The sequence below is a fragment of the Lacerta agilis genome, chromosome 2 (assembly GCF_009819535.1).
Source record: "Lacerta agilis isolate rLacAgi1 chromosome 2, rLacAgi1.pri, whole genome shotgun sequence".
Classification (NCBI taxonomy): domain Eukaryota; kingdom Metazoa; phylum Chordata; class Lepidosauria; order Squamata; family Lacertidae; genus Lacerta; species Lacerta agilis.
The window spans coordinates 55,736,663-55,761,089 of NC_046313.1; the positions used below are offsets into that span (position 1 = coordinate 55,736,663).

The following is a 24,427-nucleotide window of genomic DNA, read 5'->3' on the forward strand; positions in this document are numbered from 1 at the left end:
TTGCAACGTATGGCTGGTCTTCAGCTGGCAATCTGCCAAGTAGCAGACTGAGACCATTACAAAAGAGGTGACTATGTGTCCCGTCTTAGAAACTTGGTCTTAGAAACAGATCGTTAATTTGCATGGGTCAGATATATTACCATCATTTAAAGAGAGTTGTTTACAACCCAGTAGTGTTCCCATCTCAGTGACCGGTCCCAGTCTGCAGCCTGATTCCTGACATTCCTCAAGGGAAGGATCAACTCTGGGTTTCAAATGCTTTGGTGAGATATGTGCTTTACGTGCAAAGAGAAGGGAGTCCCCATGTCAGGTCCCAGTGTTATGTTCCAACAGCTTGTGTACCATACACATGCAACATCGACATCTGCTGGATAATGCCAGTCACAGCATCCTTTCCTTAGCCAAGGTAATTATAATTCCATAACTTTTTCCTATACAGCATTAGCAATCTTAATGTGCTAAAAAAAAAGGAGTGGAATGTGTCTATGATAACTGAGAATTCAGCTCAACATTACAGGTGAAATAATATGACATCCAGGCAAGGTCTTCTGGCTCCAGTACAAAACTTATTATTATTATTATTATTATTATTATTATTATTAATTAATTAATTAATTAATTAATACCCTGCCCATCTGGCTAGGTTTCCCCAGCCACTCTGGGCAGCTCCCAACAGAATTAATAATAATAATTTTAAAAATGATAAAACATCAGACATTAAAAACTTCCCTAAACAGGGCTGCCTTCAGATGTCTTCTAAAAGTTAGATAGCTGCTTATTTCCTTGACATCTGACAGGAGGGCATTCAACAGGGCGGGCACCAGTACCGAGAAGACCCTCTGCCTTAGAAGGATATGGCAGTCTAACTGCAAACAGCATTTATAAGGATATTGGCATGTCTTGCTACAGTGCATAGTCTCCTGCCAGCACTGGAAGATTGCACATTTGCAACCATAATGTGGTAGTACCCTCTTGTGGCCTGCCACAGCACTGCTGCTTCTTAAACATGAATTGTTCCCAGTCACAATCAGGGTGTATGGGAATGGGAGTTTGAAAGCAACCTTTTTATCATTACATATTTGGTCCTCCAAAAGTCACACGACCACCTTCTATCGTATATTGTTGTTGTTCAGTCATTCAGTCGTGTCCGACTCTTCATGACCCCATGGACCAGAGCACGCCAGGCACCCCTATCCTCCACTGCCTCTCGCAGTTTGGCCAAACTCATGTTAGTAGCTTCGAGAACACTGTCCAACCATCTCATCCTCTGCCGTCCCCTTCTCCTTGTGCCCTCCATCTTTCCCAACACCAGGGTCTTTTCCAGGGAGTCTTCTCTTCTCATGAGGTGGCCAAAGTATTGGAGCCTCAACTTCAGGATCTGTCCTTCCAGTGAGCACTCAGGGCTGATTTCTTTAAGGATGGATATGTTTGATCTTTCTGCAGTCCACGGGACTCTCAAGAGTCTCCTCCAGCACCATAATTCAAAAGCATCAATTCTTCGGCGATCAGCCTTCTTGATGGTCCAGCTCTCACTTCCATACATTACTACTGGGAAAACCATAGCTTTAACTATACGGACCTTTGTCGGCAAGGTGATGTCTATCGTATATACTAATGGCAAATTCATTCCAAGCTCTAATCATCATGCAGCCAGTGGTACCAACCACTAACCACACACAAGAGGGAAGATTTAAGGGAACATCAAGGTTTGCAAAAGTACCAGGTCACATTCGACTGAGCTTGCTTGCTCAGATGCAAGGGAACATTGAGTGTCCGCCAAAGGCAAAAATATGGAGGAAACCTGAGAGGAGTGGGAATGCAGTGGTGTATCCTAGAAGCAATATAATATGTATTGTGAGAGGAAGGGGAAACTCTGTAACGTGGCTCTGTCCAGCATTTCATTCCACTTTGTCTGGGTTCTGACTGATCAATTTATGAGTAATCCAGAGGCAATAAAGTTGCAATTAAATCTACTTCCCATCTCTCCCACTGAGGTGGCCTGATAGTTATGGGAAGAGAAAGGATTCAGATTATGTGACTTGTATGTAAAAGGTAATCCAATTACATTACAGAAATATAGGGACAAAGAATCTTAGCTGGCTGAGGATTTATTAATTCCAGCATGTATTGGCTAGTCAAAGCCACATGTAGGATTTGAAAGGGTGTTTATTATTCCAGAGTAATAAGAATAGAAGGATGGGATCTGCTCTCTGTACAGACTGGAAGTGCCCAGTAGACTTTTACTGGGATTGAAATGAAAGAAAAAGCAGCTTTTACTGAAAATTAGTAGGACAATTTATGACTATAAAAACCATATAAATTAGTATCCACTAATATAAAGGAATGCTCATTAAAAATTACACATGGAGGGCACTATACACCAGCACAGATTTCTAGAAAAACATCTGGACACCCCTCATGGGGTCAATTTCAGCGGAATACTGGCATAGGGGCCCAGTCCAGATCCAGAACATCTTTCTTCAAAATAAAAGCAGTCAGATTGAGCACACTTACTTAAAGACATGAATGAGGTAACCGTGTAGTTCGGCACTTATCATAAGACTTTTAGCAATAGCCTGGGTAAGTGATTTGTTTTTAAAATCTGTATCTTGCCACATGGCAATAAAAATACTCAGGGTTGTTAACGAAACATAAAACCAGTAACAGCAAATCTGTAAAAATTCAATATACAGTGGTACCTCTGGTTACATACTTAATTCATTCCGGAGGTCCGTTCTTAACCTGAAACTGTTATTAACCTGAAGCACCACTTTAGCTAATGGGACCTCCTGCTGCTGCTGCGCCACCGGAGCACGATTTCTGTTCTTATCCTGAAGCAAAGTTCTTAACCTGAAGCGTTATTTCTGGGTTAGCGGAGCATGTAACCTGAAGCGTATGTAACCCAAGGTACCACTGTATTAAAACAATTCAACATAATGAAATGGGCAGAAAGACTATGTGTTGAATTATCAACAATCTAAAATCTTCAAAAACTCCCAATAACATTTGTTTAAAAATAATTCCGGACAATGCAATGCAATTAATTTTCATTTGGTTGTGGGAGTGAGATGGTCTTCACACATTTTCTACAAGATGGAGTTCCACAATATGGATGACAATATCAAAAAAGCCCTGCCCTCAGGCCTAAGGTCGGGGGGGGGGGATGTGACTAGAAATAAACCAGAAGCCAGTGAAGTTCTTTCATGATCACGGTTCCTGTGCCTTATACCCCAAAACAAAATACCAACAGTATTTACTTATTTATTTATTTATTTTGTATACTACCTTTCATCCCCAGATCTCAGAGAGGTAATTATTTTATCTTTGCTATTAATTATTTTGGGAAGGAAAACAATTGCTATTACAGCTACTGTGGATACAATGATAAAGGAGGTTAGAAAAATGGGAAATATGAGTGTTTACTTTTTTGGTAACATAGTTTCTATTCATTTTCTTCTTTAAAATATTTAACATGGTTGCATTGAGATGCAACATAAAATTAAAAATAAAAATAAAACAAGAAACACTCAGATAAACGTTTCTGAATATATTGGCCAAGTTGTAGCAAAATGTAAATACCAAAATTACAATTACAAATACTACTGATATGAAATGATGTATAGTCATGTGTATTGCTTAGATTGGTGGCAGTAAATAAAAGGCATTTTGTATCGCTAGCCATTAGAATTTATAGGAAGAGGAGAGGGAGGGGAAAGGGGAAATAAAATGAAAGATGCATGCCAGACTGTGATGTAAAATATGGGTAGTTCTATCATATGCAGGGCTATTTCTGTAATCAACAAATCCATATCACTGCATAAAATTTGTGTTTCTTTTGGCCTCTTGCTACTTTTAAATTATTGTGTCAGTTTTTTCCAATAATGCTGTTTGCCAGATTGCATTATGCAATTGGTCCATAGTTAATAATTGTAATGATTTCCATGTCCTGGCAATCGTTGTTCCTGCAAGGGTTAATAGGTTTATTGTGAGTTCTGTTTCCAACATCATATGTCCATATTTGTCGTTTCCCATCCCTTGATATAATTTGTCTGATATAATTTGTTTAAATTATAAGTAACACAAATCGTGTTTTATGACTTCCCTGATATTATATGTGATATGGAACTGGTCTGTGACAGAAATAATAAATTCATTCTATTATAAGTAACTTGGATGCCTAAGTATCTGAAGCTTTTTCTCACTATTGGGATTTGTAATATTTTGGAAGCTTCCTGAAGTTGTGGGGGAGCATGAAAGAATATTATTTCCAATTGCTGAAAATTTACCTTAAGTCCAGAGACATTAAAAAAAGGTTTCCAATTTTATACTCAATAACCTTCCAGTGTTGAGCGATTCTGATGCTGATAAAACAAAACCATTGGCATAAATTCCCAGAATGCATTCCATTCCATTGATAGTTACACAATATCTTGCCAGAATTTGGCATAATCTCATTGCCAGTGGTTCTATAATTAAAGCAAATAATGGGCAAACTTGTTTTGTCTCACGGCTAAGTAGACATGAGTATTTTTTACTGAAGCTAGGTATACCATTGAGTAGGATTGTGCTAAATAATGGGGATGTGTCTTTAATAATTTCAGGAAAATATTTGGCAAGCCTAGTTTCTGTCACTGTTGAAATTATGACTAGAGATTTCTATAATATTTTAAGTTCAAAAAGCTTATTTCATGCACTACAGTACATGCTGTTTGTCTTATCAGTCTTACCTATTTTTAAACAGGTGAAAGAACCCATGACATGGATGAACTAGCATTTTATTTATAGAACTGATGTTACATCATGTTGGCACATCATGCTGACCCTTTTCTTTAAAACTGCCTGTATATTTTTAAAGCAACACATAATTTCCTTGAAGGCTGGAAAGTACAAACTGCATATGTAATTCCTCTTTTCAAAAAATAAAGAACTAAATAAATTGCCAAGACCCACTAAAGAACATTGCATGGCACACAGCCCTGAACACTGCTGGTGACTAACAGAACTACTAGCCAGCCTTCATGAATGTTGACATACTAACCTACTTTGAAGGTATTAATGCTGCTACCACTTCTGTCTCCTTGGCAATTTCATCTCATTAGAACTGTAGTATCTAATTATGATAAGACCATTATTTCAACTTTAAATAATGAGAATGGTGTTCTAAAAATTATTCCTGTTAACTAGTTCATCTGAATATGTATATTTATGTGATAACAACCTTGTACAGCTGAACTATTTATATTTGCACCAGACAAGTCTGTGCATGACACTGCAAAATAAACTGTAGTGCATATTCTCATCCTTTGACTGTTGTGCATGTGGAGGTCTCCTTCTCTGTGCACATACTTAGTTCAATTGGGGTAAAAGTAAGCAGTTAAAGAGGCAAATCCAAGTCTATACCCAAATGACTAAAGGAATTAATGGATTGCATCTCCTTGATAAATAATTTATCAAGGATGAATCATTGTTTGTTTTGGTACATAGAATAGGAGAAAGAAGTCACCCACCCCAATCCAATAGCTTGGTGATAAGTGTATTGGGATGTGATGAAAGGTCAAAATTTAAATATGCTATACCTCCAAATTACTCCTGAAATGCTTTGTGCTATATTGTGTCTATTTGCCTTGGTGTAAAGCCATGCAAATGCATTGGTCTTTAGGAAAATTGGAAGTACAGTAAGCCATACCTCTAAGACCAATAGAAATGACTATTTGCAGCTATCTACCCCCAGGTGTCATATAAATACAGTATGCTGCCCTTTTACAGCTACTGAATGCACCGGGATAGGTTATTGATTATTTTTCCTCTGATGATGTGTAGTAGGCTCCTGATATTTTCCAAAGGCAATAGTGCAGGATTTCAACACATTTCCAGAGTCATTTAAGGCACTGGGTGAAGAACTAGATCCAGCCAGCAGGCCCAGTCCTGAACCCTTTCCTTGTGGGCCTTGACAGATGGGTGGAGCTCCTCTCCACAATGGCAGCAGGACTCAAAATAAAAAACATTTATGGGCACTGTTCAAGTTATACATGTGTAGGACTATCCTTTGTTGGTTTTGGTTTTATTATGTCTTTTGTGTTTTCATTTTGTATTTTTATGTTGTGAACTGTCCTGAGATTTTTGGATGAAGATTGGTATACTTACTTACTTACTAAATAAATAAATAAATAAATAAATGCTTGTGCTTATAGCAACTTGCGGCTTGCTGCAAACACCAATGAGCTAATTGGTTTGGGCAAGAAGTCCGCTTTGGTCAGGGTTTTACTGCACTATAGGGCTCCTGCTCGTTTATTTGCAGCTGTGTCACTATCTCCCCTACATCTGATACCACATGTCAGTGAAGGAGGTGGTAGGTATGGTTTGGAGAAAATGGACTCACAGGTCAAAATGGGGGACTGTGCTGAGCCTAATTCAGCCAAAGGAGCAGAAGTTCTCTAACGCCTAGAAAAGGCAACACATTTCTCAGGAAACGAGTCAGGGGAAAGGGAGGGGGCTGTTAAGGCAAGCCTGATGTTTTGGGTGGAATTCCAAAGTCCCTACGGACTATTAGGGGTCCATGGTATTCCAAAATTATGCATTATGACTCTCTGCATTCAAATCAACCTATTCCTTACAGCTTCACTCAACCAACCACATTGGCTCCACCCTGCAGCCTTCTGACGTTCACATTTCCAACAGCCTCCTTTAGCCAGTCAGCCAAACTGGGAAATGCTCGCCATTTTAATATCCCTCCAGCAAAATGAAGCGACCACTTAATTCAACTGATTTCATTCCCTAAGCAGGGGTGTGGTTCAGATGTTGATGGACCACACACTGTCCCCACCCAACCCCGGTCTACTTTGTATTGAAACTGTGTTCAGATGTGGCATACACAAGACGAGTTGGTAAAATCGGCAATGATTGATTGGGCAAAAGATTTAGGGCACAACATTATGATAGAGGATTGGGAGATGTTGTGGAATCAAAATATGAAATTCACAGCCTGTAGTTTACTAAGAGAGAACTTCATGAAGATGATTTACAGGTGGTATTTGACCCCTGTTAAATTGGCAAAAATGTATCATGGTTCAAGTAATAAGTGTTGGAGATGTAAACAATCTGAAGGAACTTTCTTTCATATGTGGTGGGTGTGCCCTAAGGTGAAGGACTTTTGGGAAAAGATTTATAATGAATTGAAAAAAATTCTTAGATATACTTTTAAGAAAAAGCCTGAAGCATTTTAGGTAAAGACATTCTGAAGTGTGATAGAAATTTAGTTTTGTATGCCACTACAGCAGCAAGAGTTTTAATAGCAAAGAACTGGAAATTAGAAGAGCTACCCACTATTGAACAATGGCAGATGAAGATGTTGGAGTATATGGAGCCTGCAGAAATGACCGGAAGAATCCGCAACCAGAGAGACGATGCGGTGGAGAAAGAATGGGGGAAATTTAAATTATATTTTAAAAAGTATTGTAACATTTAAAATTAGATTTGTTTGAAGAAGGATAGGCTGTCAAATGTACAATTGGAGGTAAATAATGTGAATTTTAGGAGAGTATAGATTATAGAAATAGAGTTGGAAATTGTTTTAGATTTAAGTTGCTATTAGATTTAAATTGCTTTAGTTTTTAAGATCATTAGTATTCTTAAAATATATGATAAATTTAAATTCGGAAGTTACGTGAAATATTTTTAAGGGACGCAAATAAGGGGAAACAGGAGGAAGTCCATAAAAGATGAGATGAAAATGGAGATTTTTAGTATGATAGTTTGTTTTTTGTTATTCTTGATTGATGTTTTGTATTGTAGTGTTATTTTGTTTTTTGTTTTTATTTTTCCTTTACTATTTTTTGCTGTGTTCGTATTGTTATTTTTTCAGAAAATACAATAAATATTATTTGGAAAAAAAGGAAAAAAAAGAAACTGTGTTCAGATGGTCCATCACTTGTGCGTTTGCCACCCTGGCCAAATGGCAGGCCATAAATTTAACATATACACAATAAACGCCCCTGCCATTGGCTATGCCATCTGAGACTGGTAGAAGTTAGGCATCCAAAGCATCTGCCCAAGCAAAAGTGCTTCAAGCTCCAGCCCTATGAAGTGTTAAAACACATGCACTCAGCCTACAAAATAATTCTCTTGCCGTGAAAGCAGCAGATGCCCTACTGGAATTTTTTCACTCAGCTTCCCTTTCCTCCTGTTTTTAGTCTCCCATCAGCATGACCAAATGGCATCTTCATCACAGCTGTTCCTATTGAGAGGCAATAATCCTCTAACCCTATTAATAACTGCGTCTGCTACCCTACCTCTGCTTCAGAGTAGGCTATTTGACAAAGTGTGTTACAGGTAGGTAGCCATGTTGGTCTGGCATAGTCAAAACAAAAAAAAATAAAAAAAAAATCCTTCCAGTAGCACCCAAGAACAAACTTAGTTGGTTTCTAAGGTGCTACTGGAAGGAATTTTTATTATTATTATTTTGTTTTGACGAAGTGTGTATTACACACGAAAGCTCATACCATGAAAGCTTATATTTAGTTGATCTTTAAGGTGCCATTAGAATTATTAAAGAATATTTTTTCATCTTTCATCTTGTTATTTATTATGCTACAGCTACCCTAATGTAAGAGGAGTTCCCTAAAGCTAACGAACAGGCCTTTTCTACCATTTTAAACGTCGCCATGGCAACCCCTGACAAGCACAAAATGGTGGCGGGAGGTACGCAGCCCCGCCCACCCCCGTATGCGCGCGCTACTACTACCCCGCAGCCGACCTAACCCTACCCAACCCGACCCGCTTTTCGGCTCCAAGGGAGGAAAAGGCTTGCCTGTCGTAAAAAGAACGCGGCGAAGCAGCAGAGTGCGGAAGTGAGCGACAAGGAGATCGAGATGCGCACGCGCCGGAATCTAGGTCAACGGGGCGGTGCACGCTCGCGCATGCGCAGAGGGGAAGGAAAGAAGGCGACGGTGGGTGCGGGTAAAGGCGTTGAGGCAGCTCCTCCTCCAGTCCGCCGCCGCGGAAGTGACAGGGTTTGTTGTGGGGTCGAGGTGGCGCCGCCGACTTGTTTTTCCCTGCCTCCATTCACGTCCTGGCACGAGCCTTCGGGATCCTGAGGTGAGGGGAGAGCGGGGTGGCCGCCTTGGGTGGGGCGGGCGGCATTAGCTCCTGCGCCACAGACACAACAACAAGACCCGTTTCGGGGGAGGGCGGGGGGGGGGGGCCGGCGGAGAAACTGCCGCGCGCACTTTCAGGACCTGGAAGGCGTCGGGGCTGCCGCGAGGGGAGCGTTTGAGGCGCGGCTGAGCCAGGATGCGGAAGAGGAGCCGCCGCGATTCCCCGTTGGCCCGGAGGGGGGAAGGCGGCAATTGGGCGTCCGTTGGGCTCCCTAGCCCCTTCCTTCCCCTGGCAGACGTCACGAAGCCTTTGGGGAAGTCGGTGGCAACAGTCGAGAGGGAGGGAGAAAGAAGCGCCTTTTGGAGGCTGGGTAGGTGGGCACGAGGAAGAAGCAAAGCCGTAGCCTCCCTAAATCATAAAGCGATGCCAGTAATTAGCCCATAGCCCCCTAATGCACTCTGAGCTGAAAATCTGCTTCTGACGTAAGAGTGCGCGTCCGTGTACGCCTTGTGCGACTGTTTATAAACAGCCCTGCAGCTGCTGACAGGTAAATAGAATTAACTGCCTTTCGTTTGCGCTCGCAGCCATTGGGACAGAAGGGTGCAGTTGATGCGCTTTCGCTGCTGGAAGCTTCCTTTTTTTGCCAGGAAGGGAAAAAAGAAAAACCATTAACCCACACAGCTAGTATTGGCAACCTAATGAGTTATTACTTGATACTTAACATTTTGCTCTTGGCTTCATAGGGGATGGTGAAGTGTTAACTTGATTTTCTGATTTTTGCCCAGCAGGTTTTGAAAAACAAAGGTGTTGAATGAAAAATCTAGGGACCTTCATTGTAAGTTGGAGTGCTCAACACTAGACTGAACAAACGACAGTACGTATCTTTTTATTTCACAACTGCTGGAGCTAAAATATCATGAGATTTGTTTGCTAAAAATGCATTTTCTGGTATGTATCCAGTGAGCTTGTCATTGAAAGACACCTTAAGAGTGGTGATGTTAAACCCAATGTCAATTTTCATTCAGATGGTAGAGATTGTAAATATCATGTTTGATTCTCTGCTTAGCTCTTGAAGATGGTCAGTTTTTCTGCACCAATTTTCTATACAGCAGATAAGGATAGTAGGACTGTTTACATCTTCACATGGATTTTACTGCAAAACTATGAGTTCCAGTTACTAACATATATCTGAAACTAGTGCAAAAGATACATAGTTGCATGGTACACAATTGTGTGGAAATGTGCCAACTTTTTTTAATTTTCTATGCTACCATCTGACGATCACAAGGCAATATACAACTAGAAATGGCAGCTGTTTTTAAATGAGTTATATAGCAATATAACAAGATTATGTTTGCACGTCATTCTTAACAACCATTACATGTTGTTTCCTGTTATTTCATTCCAGAATACATTATACTTCTATTTCCAAAACAACCCTCAGTTTACATTTGAGACATTAAATCCTGTAACTTGGTTCTCAGTGTCTAAGTTAATACGACTGGGTCACAGCAAGTATGCTGTCTTCATGTTAAATAGTTGTCGGAATACAAGATGACTTTAAACCTGTGTAATGGAAAACTAAACTATTGACAATACATAATATGTATGGTAATGTGAGTTATTATGGGACAACTTCTTTCACCTGAGCCTATAGTCAAGTATTTCAACTGTCTGTGTTTTGGGTTGGACATTTTATGTTGTCCTCTTTCAAAACTACTGTGTCATGACAGAACTGAAAGTTAGTGAAACAAGCAACCTTTTATATGGTGTCAGTTTGCAGCATATCAGTTTGACTTGCAAATGGCAAAGTTTGTGTTCATGCATTATCTGAAAATACCATGAATTGGGTCAAGTGGTTCACTGTGTTTGCACATGCCACACTACACTTACCTATTTCTATTCCAGCATTTGTACTTTAGCCAGTTTGAGATCATCAGCTGAACCTCTGAGAAAAGGCATATTCTCTTAATTTCTAAATTGTACTTACAACCCCCTCACCAAAAAAGAGGTGTACTACTGTCAGATCTAGAATTATTGGGTTTTTGTTAGATATGGCACTGTTGGGATTTTGTCCTGATCTGGTGTATGGCTTTTTGCATGATCATTTGAAGGCCCCCTTGATTTTTATGAAATTATGCCTTATAAAGAAGCATATGAAGTGTGTGTGTCCTTTTTAAAATACCATTTTTTAAAAAGATGCTCTGCAGAGTCACCCAAACTGCTCTATAAATGCTCAATATTCATTAATCGGTTTTGGGGTCTTTGCATGATAAATATTTTGTTTAAAATTCTGTATGTCTATTTTTTATATAAAAAGAAAACTAAATCAAAGTATTATATAAAACAATAACCTGTTATATAAAACTGTCACAATTGAAGTAGAACTAAAAACGCAATTAGGGAGCATATGGTGAAAAGTGTGTTTTAATACAAAAGAATTTAAAAAGCAGTTGAGTATGCTGTTCAGGGTTTTCTTTTTAATAGGAAATTTTGGGAGAAGGGGAAAGATTGTGGCTTGGATTTTATGATGGAAAGAGGTGTGCAATGGGTGACTTTCCTCCTTCTGAAAAGCCTCCCCACAAGGCTCAGGGGACTGAGATTGCTGAGGGAAGTCACCAAAGGCACATTCAGTGAGAATATTGTCTACTCTTGGAAGGTGCCTCCACCTTCTTGCAGTTACCTTCAGTGTTCTGTGCCACAGCTCACCCTATTCAGTAGAGGCATTTCAGGGGACTGCTAGGGAAAAGAGATGGGAAAGCCATCTTCCGCAGTCCCCCTGCCATCAGCAGTTGGATTCAAACTATTGTGTATGCAACAGCAGCATCAGTCCTTGTGGAAGGGGGGGGGGGCAGAACTGTGGTGGCAAAACTCCAGATTGCTTTTTGCACTTGGGAGGTATTTGTAGTTTAAAGGGACCAGTTTGGGGAATCTATAATGGCACCTTATGAGAATGAATGTTCATAATTTTAAATATAAAAAGGTACACACACTCCAGGATCTTACCCATAATTTATCAGGTGCAGTGATGAAGTTATAAGGTGTTTGTTGGATTGAGGATTGCAGATTGAATGTTAAACCCTTTCCACTCCTAAAACTGGAACTTGGTTTCCAAGGAAGAAGAAAATTGATTTATTTGGTACAGTGGTACCTCTGGTTACGAACTTAATTCATTCCGGAGGTCCGTTCTTAAGCCGAAACCATTCTTTCGCTAATGGGGCCTCCCGCTCCTGCCATGCCACCGGCGCGTGACTTCCACTTGCATCCCAGGGCAAACATTGCAACTAGGGGCATCTACTTTCGGGTTAGCGGAGCATTCGTAAGGAGGACGGTACGTGACCCGAGGTTCCACTGTATCTTCCTCTTTCTGTGTCAGAATAGGTGAAAATCTGAACTCAGTGCAGTTGTAGTTCTTAAAGTCCTACATATTATAGGAAGATTACAAACTGACTCTGAAATTCTGTTTTGGCAAACTAAATTAAAATTTCTTCTGATATTTTACCTAGCCTAGAAGTGCAAGCAGACAGATGTGGGTGATTGACTCATGGCCGCAGATAACCCAGTTCATTCATCCAGCGTTAACTATAATTTGGACACATTCTTTAGGTAAGAGAATGCCTGTACAAAAATGTATTGCATAGTTTGCTTTGGGTTTAACATTGCCATATTTGTAATAGCTGAATGTTATCCATAAATATTTGTTTATTGATGTGCTTTATATGCTTTGTGCTGCAATAAACAGGCTATCTGTGCTATGATATCCATCAGGTTCTGTTGCTAAATCAACCAGAAATATGTCTTCTGTATGTTTTTGAAATAAAATGCAAAATAAATATCAAGACAACCACTGCATTTCAAAGTACAGTGGTGCCTCTGCGAGTGCTGTCGTCTAGCGAAAATTTCGTCTTGCGAAGCACGGACGGGGGAAGCGCGGTTTGACGGGAAAACGTGAAAAATTTTCCTCGCGCCCATAGGGAAATTCGTCTTGCGAGTCACCCTTTCGTTAACGAATGCCTTTCGTCTAGCGAGTTTTTCGTCTAGCGAGGCATTCGTCTTGTGAGGTACCACTGTATTAATTAATAGTGAAGGAGTATTTTAATTTCTGAAATGAGATATTAATGTAACTTTTTGTTCAACTTCTACTAACTTTTAAAATCCAGTTCCAAATGTCTGCATCTAATAACGTACCTACAACCAAAATACCACCTTAATAGTTAAAATATATTCATTCAAAGAGTGCATTACCAGAATTCCTAACCTGAATGGGAGTTTTAGAACTTTTTCTTCCATGAAATTAATCAGTTCCAGATATTTTGAATTTCAAACCACTAGCAGGAAGTGATTTACTTGCACAAGTCATAGTTCCAAAACTTAACTGAATCCCTCATATGGGTTTCCTAGACTTGGCAGGTCGTTTTTTTCTTTGGTGGATGACTTCATAGGTCAGCCATTCTTATAGGACCCACCCTGCTCTCGAGTTAAGGAATCTTTTCACACAGACAGGATGACTCATCAATGGGATGGCTGTTCTGACACCATTAAGGTACTTGTGTTAGACAGGAATTTCCACATTCTCTAGAGGTATATGTGCAAGTGCACCTCTAAATCGAGGCTAGCTGACTTGTACAACAAGCCATTAAGCTGTAGTTGATTTAACATGGGGGGGGGGGAGCTTGAATGTATTTGGAAACACTTTGGTTCACATGCAACATTCTTGTCTTAACTATTAATTTGTTCAGCGAAAAGTACCAACTACAGCTTTAGAATTTCTAGATGCGCAGAATTAGTCGTTCCTACAGTATGGCTCTACTTTCTGGTCAAACCGGCTGCACAGAACCAAAGCAGCATTAAAACAATTCTGTATTTTGTAGAAAATAGCAGCATTTTCTCTTAAGTAATTCATCCTGTGGACTTGACTTCTTATTTTTTGAGAGATAATATGTGTAATTGTACTTTAGCATGTTTATACTAGTGTCACTAGCACTACTGCCTGGTCCTGTGCAGTAGGGTGTACATAAGTAGCATGGTCCTTCCCTAGAGGGCTATACAGTAGGAGTCGGTGGCTGGAGATTTTTTGCAGAATATGCCACCCCTGAGAAGTGTTTCCTCATCAAGTCAGATGAAAGTGGCTTCTCTGTATGGTGCAATGGAGACCTATTTAGATGCCTCCATAACACCAAACCAGAAGAACCCTGCATGGTAAGCGATCTGTGGCAACAGGAATTGTTGTCGGGCAACTTTAAGCATTTCTAAATATCTTTTGATAGTGGTCTTCCAGGAAAGTTAGTTGCTGACTAGGATGAATCGTGTCTGTAAAATATACAAGATTGTGATGACAGTGGAGATGGGAAGGCGGATGCAGCCAGCCTCCTGGCAGCATTGTCACTGCCACTTAGCAGGATGGTGGGGAGCAGCAAGGTTGAGATGGCATGGACACACTGGCAGAACCCTTCTAGTGCTCCTGCTGGTGCAGCCTCACCAATTGCCCTGCATGACAGCGGCTGGGAATGAACAGGCTCATTTTGTACATATATTATGTGAAGAGAACAAAATACTGGTCCTTTTCACGTTATCATGATAAGCCATAGTTTATATGAATTCAAATATCGCTCCCACTTTGTTCCTCCCCTAGATTGAATGGGAGCAAAAAAAAAAAACAACAAACCACAGTGTCTAACTTAGTCTTATGTCTGAATTGGTGAGCATGGTTTGTTCGGAATGGAACAAACTGGAATCTCCAGTTCAGATGTAACACTAAGCCAGGGGTTGTGGTTTTGTTGTTCATGCTAGGGGAGGAGCAAAGTGGGATCCATCTGCTGGTTCACAATAAACCATTAGCTATGATTTAGCATGGTACGCTAACACTACCATTGTTGCATGCTCTCATTTGTTTGTGAGGTAGATTATAAAATGAATACAGCAGTTTGTTGCAGTTTTATAGTTGAGTCATTTTATAGATATATATTTTGGTTGCTTTGTCAACTAAGTATCAGAAAACTATACTATGACTTTCACAGCTGATGTTTTAGAGGTGATACTATAATAGTATCTGAATATTATTATTAAGACTGTAGTCCTAACTTTGCTTACCTGCGAGTAAGCCCTATTAAGTCAGACTTACCTCAGAGTGGACTTGTGTGTTGTAAATTGTCCTTGTTTGCTAGTAATGTTTTGGTGATTGGAGGATGCATTTAATTATCTCAATAAATGATTGATGCTAGCAGCCAGGGACTCAAGCAACATTCTTTTATGAACTCCATCTTGGCTCATACTTAAGACCTCTAAGCTTAATTCCCCCCCCCCCCACAAAAGCAACATTGGGTTACATATAGTGAATGCTCATCCTACTCAGAGTAGACTCATTTAAGTTACTGGCGTCACTGAGGGCAAATCTGTCTCCTATTAATGAGGTTAGCTAGTGTACACAGAGATTGTTCCCTTTGGACCTGCAAGATCTCATAGTCAATGCAGAGTTCACCTGTAGAGAGAAGTGAGAGGAGCCAAGGAGGTAGAGGCATGTTCAGGTGCCAGCTAGACTGCACACATGAATAGCAATGTGAAGCTTAGTCTGTTTCCAACCATTTGCTTTTAGAAGATGATACATGCATGTCAGGAGCAGACATCACCCCATAAGACTTTCCTGCATGTATGAGAAGAAAGAATGCCTCTTTGAAGATGGTGTTTGACATCTGCAGTTTAATCTGCAGTTAGTTACCTTTTTAATCCATTTAAAACTTTCATTTGGTTAATCTAACACAGTATTTATTAAACAGTGGACTGGGACCTACTGGGCCACTTTCAGGGAGGCAACAGCATGCCTAGTACTTGAACTACTCCCTTGGCATACCATAAGCTTTTGGTTGAATCGGTGTCAGCACAGCCACCATTTGTGCATGCTGAGTAAAAGTTGCCAGGGATGCAAGTTAATAAATATAATAGTAATAATAAACTAGGACTAGAAAGGAAGGGAATCGGGTAGAAGTGAATGTAGAAACAACAGAATGGAGGAATGGTTGTTGGAGATAAGATATGAGCTGATTGCGAAAGGAGCAGGGGCGTCGCTGGGGAGGGGCGGTACGCCCCCAGTGACAGGGTGACAAGCGGCGGGTGGGGGTGACAAGCGGCGGCCCCTCCCGCCACTCCCACGCGCCGCCGCTCCCTCCGTCACCCAGCAGCACATGGAAGGGGTGCTTTCCGCCACTTTTTTCGGCGGGGGGGGGGTGTCAAACTTGCCACCCCCTCCTCGCTGGCCACCACCCCCCGCCGGAAAAAAAACCACTGGGGGGGCGGGGGAAGGATTCAAGCATTCAAGCGCCGACTCTGCTTCTTTTTTCCCCTTTCCGCCGCTTTTTTCGGCGGGGGGGTCGACTAGCGAGGGGGGGTGTCACGATTGTCACCCCCTCCTCGCTGGATACCAGCCACCGCCAAAAAAAAGCCTCGGAAAGGGGGAAATTCCCCCTTTCTGCACCCACGTGCGTTGTGACATCATGATGACGTCACGACGCACCCGTCGTGCCCCTCCCCCAGGGGGGTTCCTCTGCACTGCCGCCGCCCCCAGCAGCGCAGAGGCTAGCAACGCCACTGGAAAGGAGAATGGGAGAAGAAATTACAGGAGATGAATAAAAACACCTTTAAAAGGCACGTATAAAGAGGGAAAATACCAAAGAAAACGTATTTCCCGTTTCTGCTTAAAATTTGGAAGTGGGTAGGTTGTGGTAAAGGTAGAGGGACCCCTGACCATTAGGTCCAGTCATGTCCGACTCTGGGGTTGCGACGCTCATCTCGCATTAATGGCCGAGGGAGCCGGCGTACAGCTTCCGGGTCCTGTGGCCAGCATGACAAAGCCGCTTCTGGCGAACCAGAGCAACACATGGAAACGCCGTTTACCTTCCTGCCAGAGCGGTACCTATTTATCTACTTGCACTTTGACGTGCTTTCGAACTGCTAGGTGGGCAGGAGCTGGGACCGAGCAACGGGAGCTCACTCCGTCGTGGGGATTCGAACCGCTGACCTTCTGATCAGCAAACCCTAGACTCTGTGGTTTAACCCACAGCGCCACCCGCGTCCCTGTAGGTTGTGATACTGTAGAGCAAATGTCAGTACTTGTTTGAGGAGAGCTGAGTTATGGAACTCCTCAAGAAAAATACTGTAGCCATATGTTTCATATATCACTTATTAGAACATGATGATTCCCAACTAATTAGTCAAACTGTGCTTATACCTGCCACTATTTTTTGACTAGCTGTGTAGCTGAACATGCTTGCAAACCTCCTTGTGATTGGGAACACTGCCTTATCACTGTTTCTGATCATATAGAGACTAATAAGTGCCTTCATTCCAACTTTGGTAAATATGAGGGGTGAAGCTGGCATGCATGTGCCTCACCCCCCCTCCTTTAAGTTTAAGTTCTTATGCATCAAACATTATTAAAGTTTACAAAAGCAAAGTTGCAAGATATACTTCGGAATTCTAATTATTTTGTTTGTTACGGCCCTATGTACTTTTATAGAGATCTACAGTACTTGAAAACTTACAGAAAGCTTTGCAGCTTCTATACATCTCAACAGTATTGTACCTGAAATCATTTTGCTCTCGGAATGAAGAGAATCAGGCAGACAGCTAAAGCTGAAAATCCAGTTCTTCAAACACTAGAGAGGACAAAAAAGCAGAAAACTGGTTTTTACAACACTCTGTTTGACCCATCTCATCCTTTTACCTTGATGGACTGGGGAAGTCTGCCACACCACGTAGTCTTGCACATCTTCCAATGCCTGCCTCTTGTTGATCGTGCCCGTGCATCTTCAGTTTGCCGGAGATGGAATGAAGTGTTTCATATTCCTGATCTCTGGAGAAAGTTTGAATTTGAGCTTAATCAGCCTGCTACTTCATACTTGAAGTCTACTCACCCAGATCTCATTCAACAGATTATTAAAAGACATGCTGATCATTTGCAGTATGTCAGCTTCAAGGTAAAGAAGCCTCTTTTGTTGGTTTTTGTTCAAAGAAACAAAGGTTGTTGTGCATTGCATGTGTTCTAGTAATGATTAAGAATATTATATGTACATTGAATTTTAGAATGCATATTTGTCAATTTTAAAGAAACTTATTTGTTTAGGCTAGTGTTTGCTGTTTTTTTTAAGTGTAGAAATATCTAATAGAAATGTGCTGGCAACTGCAAGTTTTGTATGTCTCCAATTCCTATCTTCCCAGGGAAACTAGCATTAAGAGATAATGTGGGCATCTCCTGGATTCAAGATACTTTTTGTTGTTAATTGGGTAGGGTTTACTTTTCAAATGCACCTTCAGCATTATTTCTTTACCAATTTCAGTAAGTGAAGTATAGTGTATTTACCACCTACTTGCAGCATTTCAGGTAGAAATGAAAAATAGAGAGTCAGGGTGTTGGTCTGAAACCAAGGAGATTCAAATTCAGATTTTGGACCAATCACAATCTCTTGGCTTAACCTACTTCACGGTGTTCTTGTGAAGATAAAGGAATAGATTTTCTACATAACCTTAAACCAATTTGGAGAAAGGGTAATAAAAATGTAATAGCTTCAGGTTGTTGTTGTTGTTGTTGTTATTTTTATTATTATTATTATTTATTCTCTTGTCACCTGAAGGTGTCTAAGTGACTTACATTAAAGAAAAATATATGCATATACATGATGCTGTTGGAAAAAGGGAGAGATTATATAATAGATTAACATTTCATATAACATACAAAAACATACCAGCCCCATAAACAGTAACAAAAACATTGGCAGTAGTCAAGCAATAAACAAAGCAATACTTGCACCCACTAATTAGCAGATAAACAAATCTCAAGCCCCTCCCTGGTCCAAAAATCATTCACTTCAACCAAGCAATTCCCCTCCCCACCAAGAAGTCTGCCATCAGGTAGTCACTGTCAACCTGCCTTTGGATTAAACTGAATCACTCCCGACAGCCTGGAAGGTACACTTCCTTCCAGCAGGTTTGGAGTGACATAGACTGCTTTTTCAAACACAGGGATGCTGTGTTTTATGAAATCAGCACTAAACTCTGTGTCATGCATACAATACATAGTTGCTGCTCAAGAATCTCTGGGAAGCATTAATGAAGTTGCAGTACAGAATTTTGGAGAGGTGTGCTCACTAAGAATCAAAAGTGCTTTGCAATAACGTCAATGCACGAGTACAAAGCAGCACATGGTGCTAGTACTCATTGGCTCTCTACATTGCATATTGAATATAATTCAATGTAATGTTGATTTTCACTAAAGTATTGTGTGTTGCCTTTCAGGTTGATAGTAGTACAGAGTCTGCAGAAGCAGCTTGTGACATCTTATCTCAGCTGGTGAATTGTTCTATCAAGACACTTGGCTTGATTTCAACGGCAAAACCAAGTTTCATGAATGTTTCCAAGGTAATATTCTACAGAGTTCTGAACTTGAAATTATGTATGTAAATAAAATGAGATGGGACCTGTTCTAAAAGTTAGGTTTACTCTGCATGTAATGAATTTCTAAGGTAATTTCAGGTGAGATTGGGCAAATTTTATAATTGCAATGGCAGGGTAAAGTTTATTGGGAGTTGAGTACCAGATTTTTATGCAGGATGTAAAAAGCATGAGTTTCAAGTTCCTTTTTAAATAACATTTGATTGCTCAATGTCAATTTTTTTACTTTCATTAATTAATTTATTGTAATTTCCAGTATTCAGCCAGTCAGCAAACTGAGTTAGGAGCTTCCACTTCATCGTGGCCTGACTGTCAGTTATTTTTTTTATTTTGTTTGTTATTTCCATAAATTTTTCCTTTGGAAAAAACAAGATTTGGGGATAAAAATTTAAAAGTCATTTTTTTACATCTGCAGTTGATGGCAATAGATCATTACTTTTTTAGCCTCTAGATATGTCTTGTTAAAATCAAGGAACTCTTAAATACCTTTTACTAGCCAAATGTAAATGGTATTGTATAGAACCTAAAGGTTTTTTTTGTCTCAAGACAAACTTTTTGTTCGTCATGCATTGAATATATAACTGCATACCAATGTTTTCCTTTTTGTCTGAATAGGCTCACTTCGTATCAGCGCTTACAGTAGTATTTGTCAATTCCAAGTCATTATCTTCCATCAAGATTGAAGACACACCAGTAGATGATCCATCTTTGAAGGTCCTTGTTGCAAACAATAGTGACACTTTAAAATTGCTCAAAATGAGCAGTTGCCCTCATGTTTCACCAGCTGGTAAGTAATCTGAGAGAACAAAAAGTAATATAAAAGTAGCAGTTCATGATCAATTACTTCAATTAACATTTTATTTATTTAAAAATCACCTTCATAGTTATCAAGGTTGCCTCTTACTTTACCAAGTTTATGAATTTTTTTATCAACTTTTGTCTTTATTACAGAAAAATAAACTGTATATATCATTATTAGCATTGCATCAGAAAGACGATCATGGCTTGTTTCACTCCAGAGATGACTTAGCCTTATGATTGGGTTGCAGCAAAACAAAAACATTCCAAAAGCAAGAGACATCTGTGTGTTCACAATGAACTATTAACTTTGTTTTATTGAGCTATGTGGATGCTGCCATAGTCTGTGCTACTCAGATGAAATACCTTTGTAGGCCCAGCATAATGTTTGGGAACTGAAAACAATTAAGAAAATCACAGCTTTATTCTCCATAAACTTCAAATTTTGGTGAATGAATTTCACTAATTGACTATGTCAAGATTTGAGTTGCTTGCTTTGTTAATATACTGACAAGTACTGCCTTTCATAGGTCCCAAATCCTTTTGGGTAAATAAAATTGTTGTGAAGGTTTTTGTTCTTGAAACATACTGAGAGAAAATATGCATACAGACAGCAGACTGTACAAAAAAGTTACATTTTGAAATGCAATTATTTTTCTCAGTGAGCATTTACATTGCTTTCCATAGTGATTGGAACTTCCAAAAACAGTTCTTTACAAGCATTATTTCATATCCTAGACCTCAATCTAGAATGATTGCTAAAATATCCACTGAACAGTATGCAGACCTTCTTACCAATAATCCTCATTTAAAACATACATTAATGTTTATATAAATAAGTGATGCATTCAAACAGATATACATGGCAGGCAAAATTCTAGCCCTTATTATAGGCTGCGTACATAGTGGCACAATCTTATGCACCTTCATATAAAAGTTGTTAGATAACAACCTAAGAACTGGATGCTGGTTTCTGATAATTGTGATGTCGTGGAATTGGGATTTTTTTTCAGTGTGGTAGAAGTAAACTAAGTTAGAGTCTTTCTTTGTACTTAACTTTTCTTTCCTTTTTGTCATTCCTAGGAATTCTTTGTGTTGCTGACCAGTGTCATGGCCTTAGGGAGCTCGCTCTTAATTACTATCTACTAAGTGATGAATTGTTACTGGCTCTTTCAAGTGAGAAGCATGTTAATCTTGAACATCTCCGTATAGATGTTGTGAGTGAGAATCCTGGACAGATTGAATTTCACGCTATCAAAAAACAAAGCTGGGATGCTCTCATTAAACACTCCCCCAAAGTCAACATTGTGATGTACTTCTTCCTATATGAGGAGGAATTTGATGCATTCTTCAGGGAGGAAACACCTGTAACTCATCTTTATTTTGGCCGTGCAGTAAGCAAGTCAATGCTCGGACGTATTGGACTGAACTGCCCAAGGTTGATTGAATTGGTTGTCTGTGCTAATGGCCTTCAGCCCTTGGATGATGAACTCATTCGCATTGCTGAAGGCTGTAAGAATCTAACTGCCATGGGGCTTGGTGAATGTGAAGTTACATGTCGAGGCTTCATTGAGTTTGTAAAGATGTGCGGAGGCAGGCTTACCCAGCTGTCCATTATGGAGGAAGTGCTTATTCCAGACAATGACTACAATCTGGATCAAATTCATTCTGAAGTTTCCAAACACCTTGGAAGAATGTGGTTTCCTGATATGATGCCAACATGGTAAAAAAACAAAAATCAATAAGGCAAAAGGCCGAATTGGTCAGAACTGGCTGTACAGGGTGTTGCTTTCTATGCAAATAAGGAATCTTAAATAATTGCATACTGGCGGTACTATGCCAATCATAAAATGGAATAGAGTATACTGAATAGTGTACACATTGAAAGTATATGCATTAAGTGCTTAGTTTATCCTCCAGTTAATTGGAGTATTTTTAACTGATTTGTATTTAATTGTTAAGCACTTTGTTTAGTACAAGTTACTTTTGTACTAGTATTTCTGGTGTTGCTAAACACTTTGGCCTTCTTGGTAAACTTCTGCCTAATGGGTGTCTGGATTTTGAGTTAAAGCGCTGTTTCTCCTGTTACTGTTCCTTTAATTAAAAACAGTGGTTATATACAACTTGTAAACAACAACAGCTTATAGTATGATGCCTGAGGCCTATATTTGTATTAGTATTGTGACAGTGCTCAAGCTACAACAGGTCAACTGTGTAAATGCACTATTTCACTGTTCCCCAACCCCCTAACCAGTTGAAAAATTGCTTATGGACTTATGTAACTTAAAGAAAACATTGGTCGATACATGTCCGAGAGCATATGGTTTTTCTAGTTATGGATGGATGGTGGCACTGCAGATGGCAGCCATAGTGATCACAGCAAAGGCAGTTCGGGAATAGGTCAGCCTCCCACCACTTTTAAATTAAGTTATCCTCTTCAGCAATCACCGGCCGTACATGTGCTGTAAGCACAGCTTGAAGCGTGGTAGAATTGCAAGTTCACTTTCCCCCAGGAGCTTTTCTCATCTTGCCAGCCTGATACAAGCAATCATGTGATTTTTCTTCTCTGCTGAACAACCCACAGAGAGAACTCTTACTACTTCCTGTACAGGATTCCATTATGTAAATAAAACAGATACCAGCATTGAGAAAGGATAGATAATGTATGTCTGTATAGTGTTGATGCTACTTACAAGTGATGCCTCTCCAGGAAAATAACTTGTGTTTCTGAATGTTCTGATATTAAAGATACTGGTTACCCTAACACATAAGTTTATAGAGATATTTCCCCTGGCTGCGTTTGTGTGCATGTGTGTAAGAGAGAAATTCCCATCTTCTCTGGTTAGAGGCTGTCAGTTTGTGCTCCCCTTACAGAGAAAAAAACCATTCTTTCTAACCCCCCACCCCGCTGCTGAAGCTTAGGGGTCTTGTATCTTATACAGTTGCCTTGGTACTGCTGCAGGATCTGAACTTATGCAAGTTTAAGCAACTCATTGCTAAACAAACAAACAAACAAACACCTTTAGTGCAGAGTGGAAAGGAAGAAGCATTTGAAAAACCCTATTGGAAAAAGTTTGGCCAGTCTGCCCACTTGTACTATATTTTGGTATTCGTGTTTGCTCCTGCCATGAAAAGTACTTCATGTTGAAAACAAGCATGTCTAGGAGAAAGGTTTGATCTACTTTCCCAGATGCACCATTTTTCTGTTGGTTTTCATGGGACAGTGTGGAAACTTTCTCCTGTAGTTTGAAGTACAGACGACAAATTTTTTTATCCTGAATGAAATCCAGAGATTGCTAGCCCAGAGATGTAAGCAAGACTGCTGTGTATTGCACATACCATTCTATGCAACATATCTCAGAAATAAGCAGAAATTGTCATATTTAAGGGATGCCTGATTAGAGGTACAATCAGAAGCTCTGCTCTCTTCATTCAATATTCAGTAGTACACACCTTTTCTACTTGGGAAGCAGGTGTTTAACTTCAGCTCTGTTCATGCTCTATTTATTCAGTGCAATACTTTATTTGGCAGGCACATTTTATCAGTTGGAGCAGGAATTGGATTGTATACACTTAGTTGAAAGTTCCATTAAATTTAGCGGTATTTACGAAGTAAACATACATAGGATTAGCTGCATGAGCTGGGATTTTAGTAGAGTGGCATAGAAATTACCTAAGCCTTCCACATAAGGTCAATTCTGAGTGTTTCATTTTTGCATAACATTTCCAGCTCTGAGCCTTGAGTAACGGTAGAAACCAGGCTTTGCTGACATCAAGTAGAATGTTATCTTAACAAAATTATTAAACTGTAACCATGCAAATCTCAAAAGCTGAAATGGATGTTCAGTGCATGTAAGCACTGCATTATGCATAAACGGTAGAATTTTAGTACAGTTTTTGTTTAACCATTTATGCACAATTTTAGTGTAATCCTATGAATGTTTACCCAGAAGTATGTGTGTTTAGTATTGTAGCCTTAGTTATGTGTTGTTCACATATACTAGAGAAAGCAAAATTGTAGGATGAGTGAACCAGTTTCCTTCAGTTCATATGAATTGCTCCAGTTAAAGTACTAATCCACTTTATCACCACAAAT

General features: G+C 39.8%; 1 protein-coding gene across 3 annotated transcripts; it reads left to right on the forward strand.

The window, feature by feature from the left end:
- Positions 1-8,934: 8,934 nt before the first annotated feature.
- Positions 8,935-23,095, forward strand: LOC117041394 (F-box/LRR-repeat protein 21-like). 3 transcript variants are annotated; one of them, XM_033140142.1, is made up of 7 exons: positions 8,935-9,093; positions 9,882-9,967; positions 12,600-12,699; positions 17,603-18,062; positions 19,378-19,500; positions 20,149-20,320; positions 21,415-23,095. In XM_033140142.1, exons 4-7 carry the CDS (start codon positions 17,691-17,693, stop codon positions 22,056-22,058), a joined length of 1,311 nt encoding a protein of 436 aa, XP_032996033.1. In that variant the 5' UTR covers positions 8,935-9,093; positions 9,882-9,967; positions 12,600-12,699; positions 17,603-17,690; the 3' UTR covers positions 22,059-23,095. The 3 variants fall into 3 exon arrangements, with proteins under 3 accessions (XP_032996033.1, XP_032996034.1, XP_032996035.1); XM_033140143.1 differs by having other exon boundaries at positions 12,605-12,699; XM_033140144.1 differs by lacking the exon at positions 12,600-12,699.
- The last annotated feature ends 1,332 nt before the right edge of the window (positions 23,096-24,427 follow it).

Excerpts from the sequence above, each read along its gene's own strand:
- LOC117041394 (XM_033140142.1), top strand. The coding sequence starts at position 17,691 with ATGAAGAGAATCAGGCAGACAGCTAAAGCTGAAAATCCAGTTCTTCAA. Across the intron at positions 19,501-20,148 it reads GTTTCATGAATGTTTCCAAG|GCTCACTTCGTATCAGCGCT; the intron begins GTAATATTCTAC and ends TTGTCTGAATAG. Across the intron at positions 20,321-21,414 it reads CCCTCATGTTTCACCAGCTG|GAATTCTTTGTGTTGCTGAC; the intron begins GTAAGTAATCTG and ends TGTCATTCCTAG.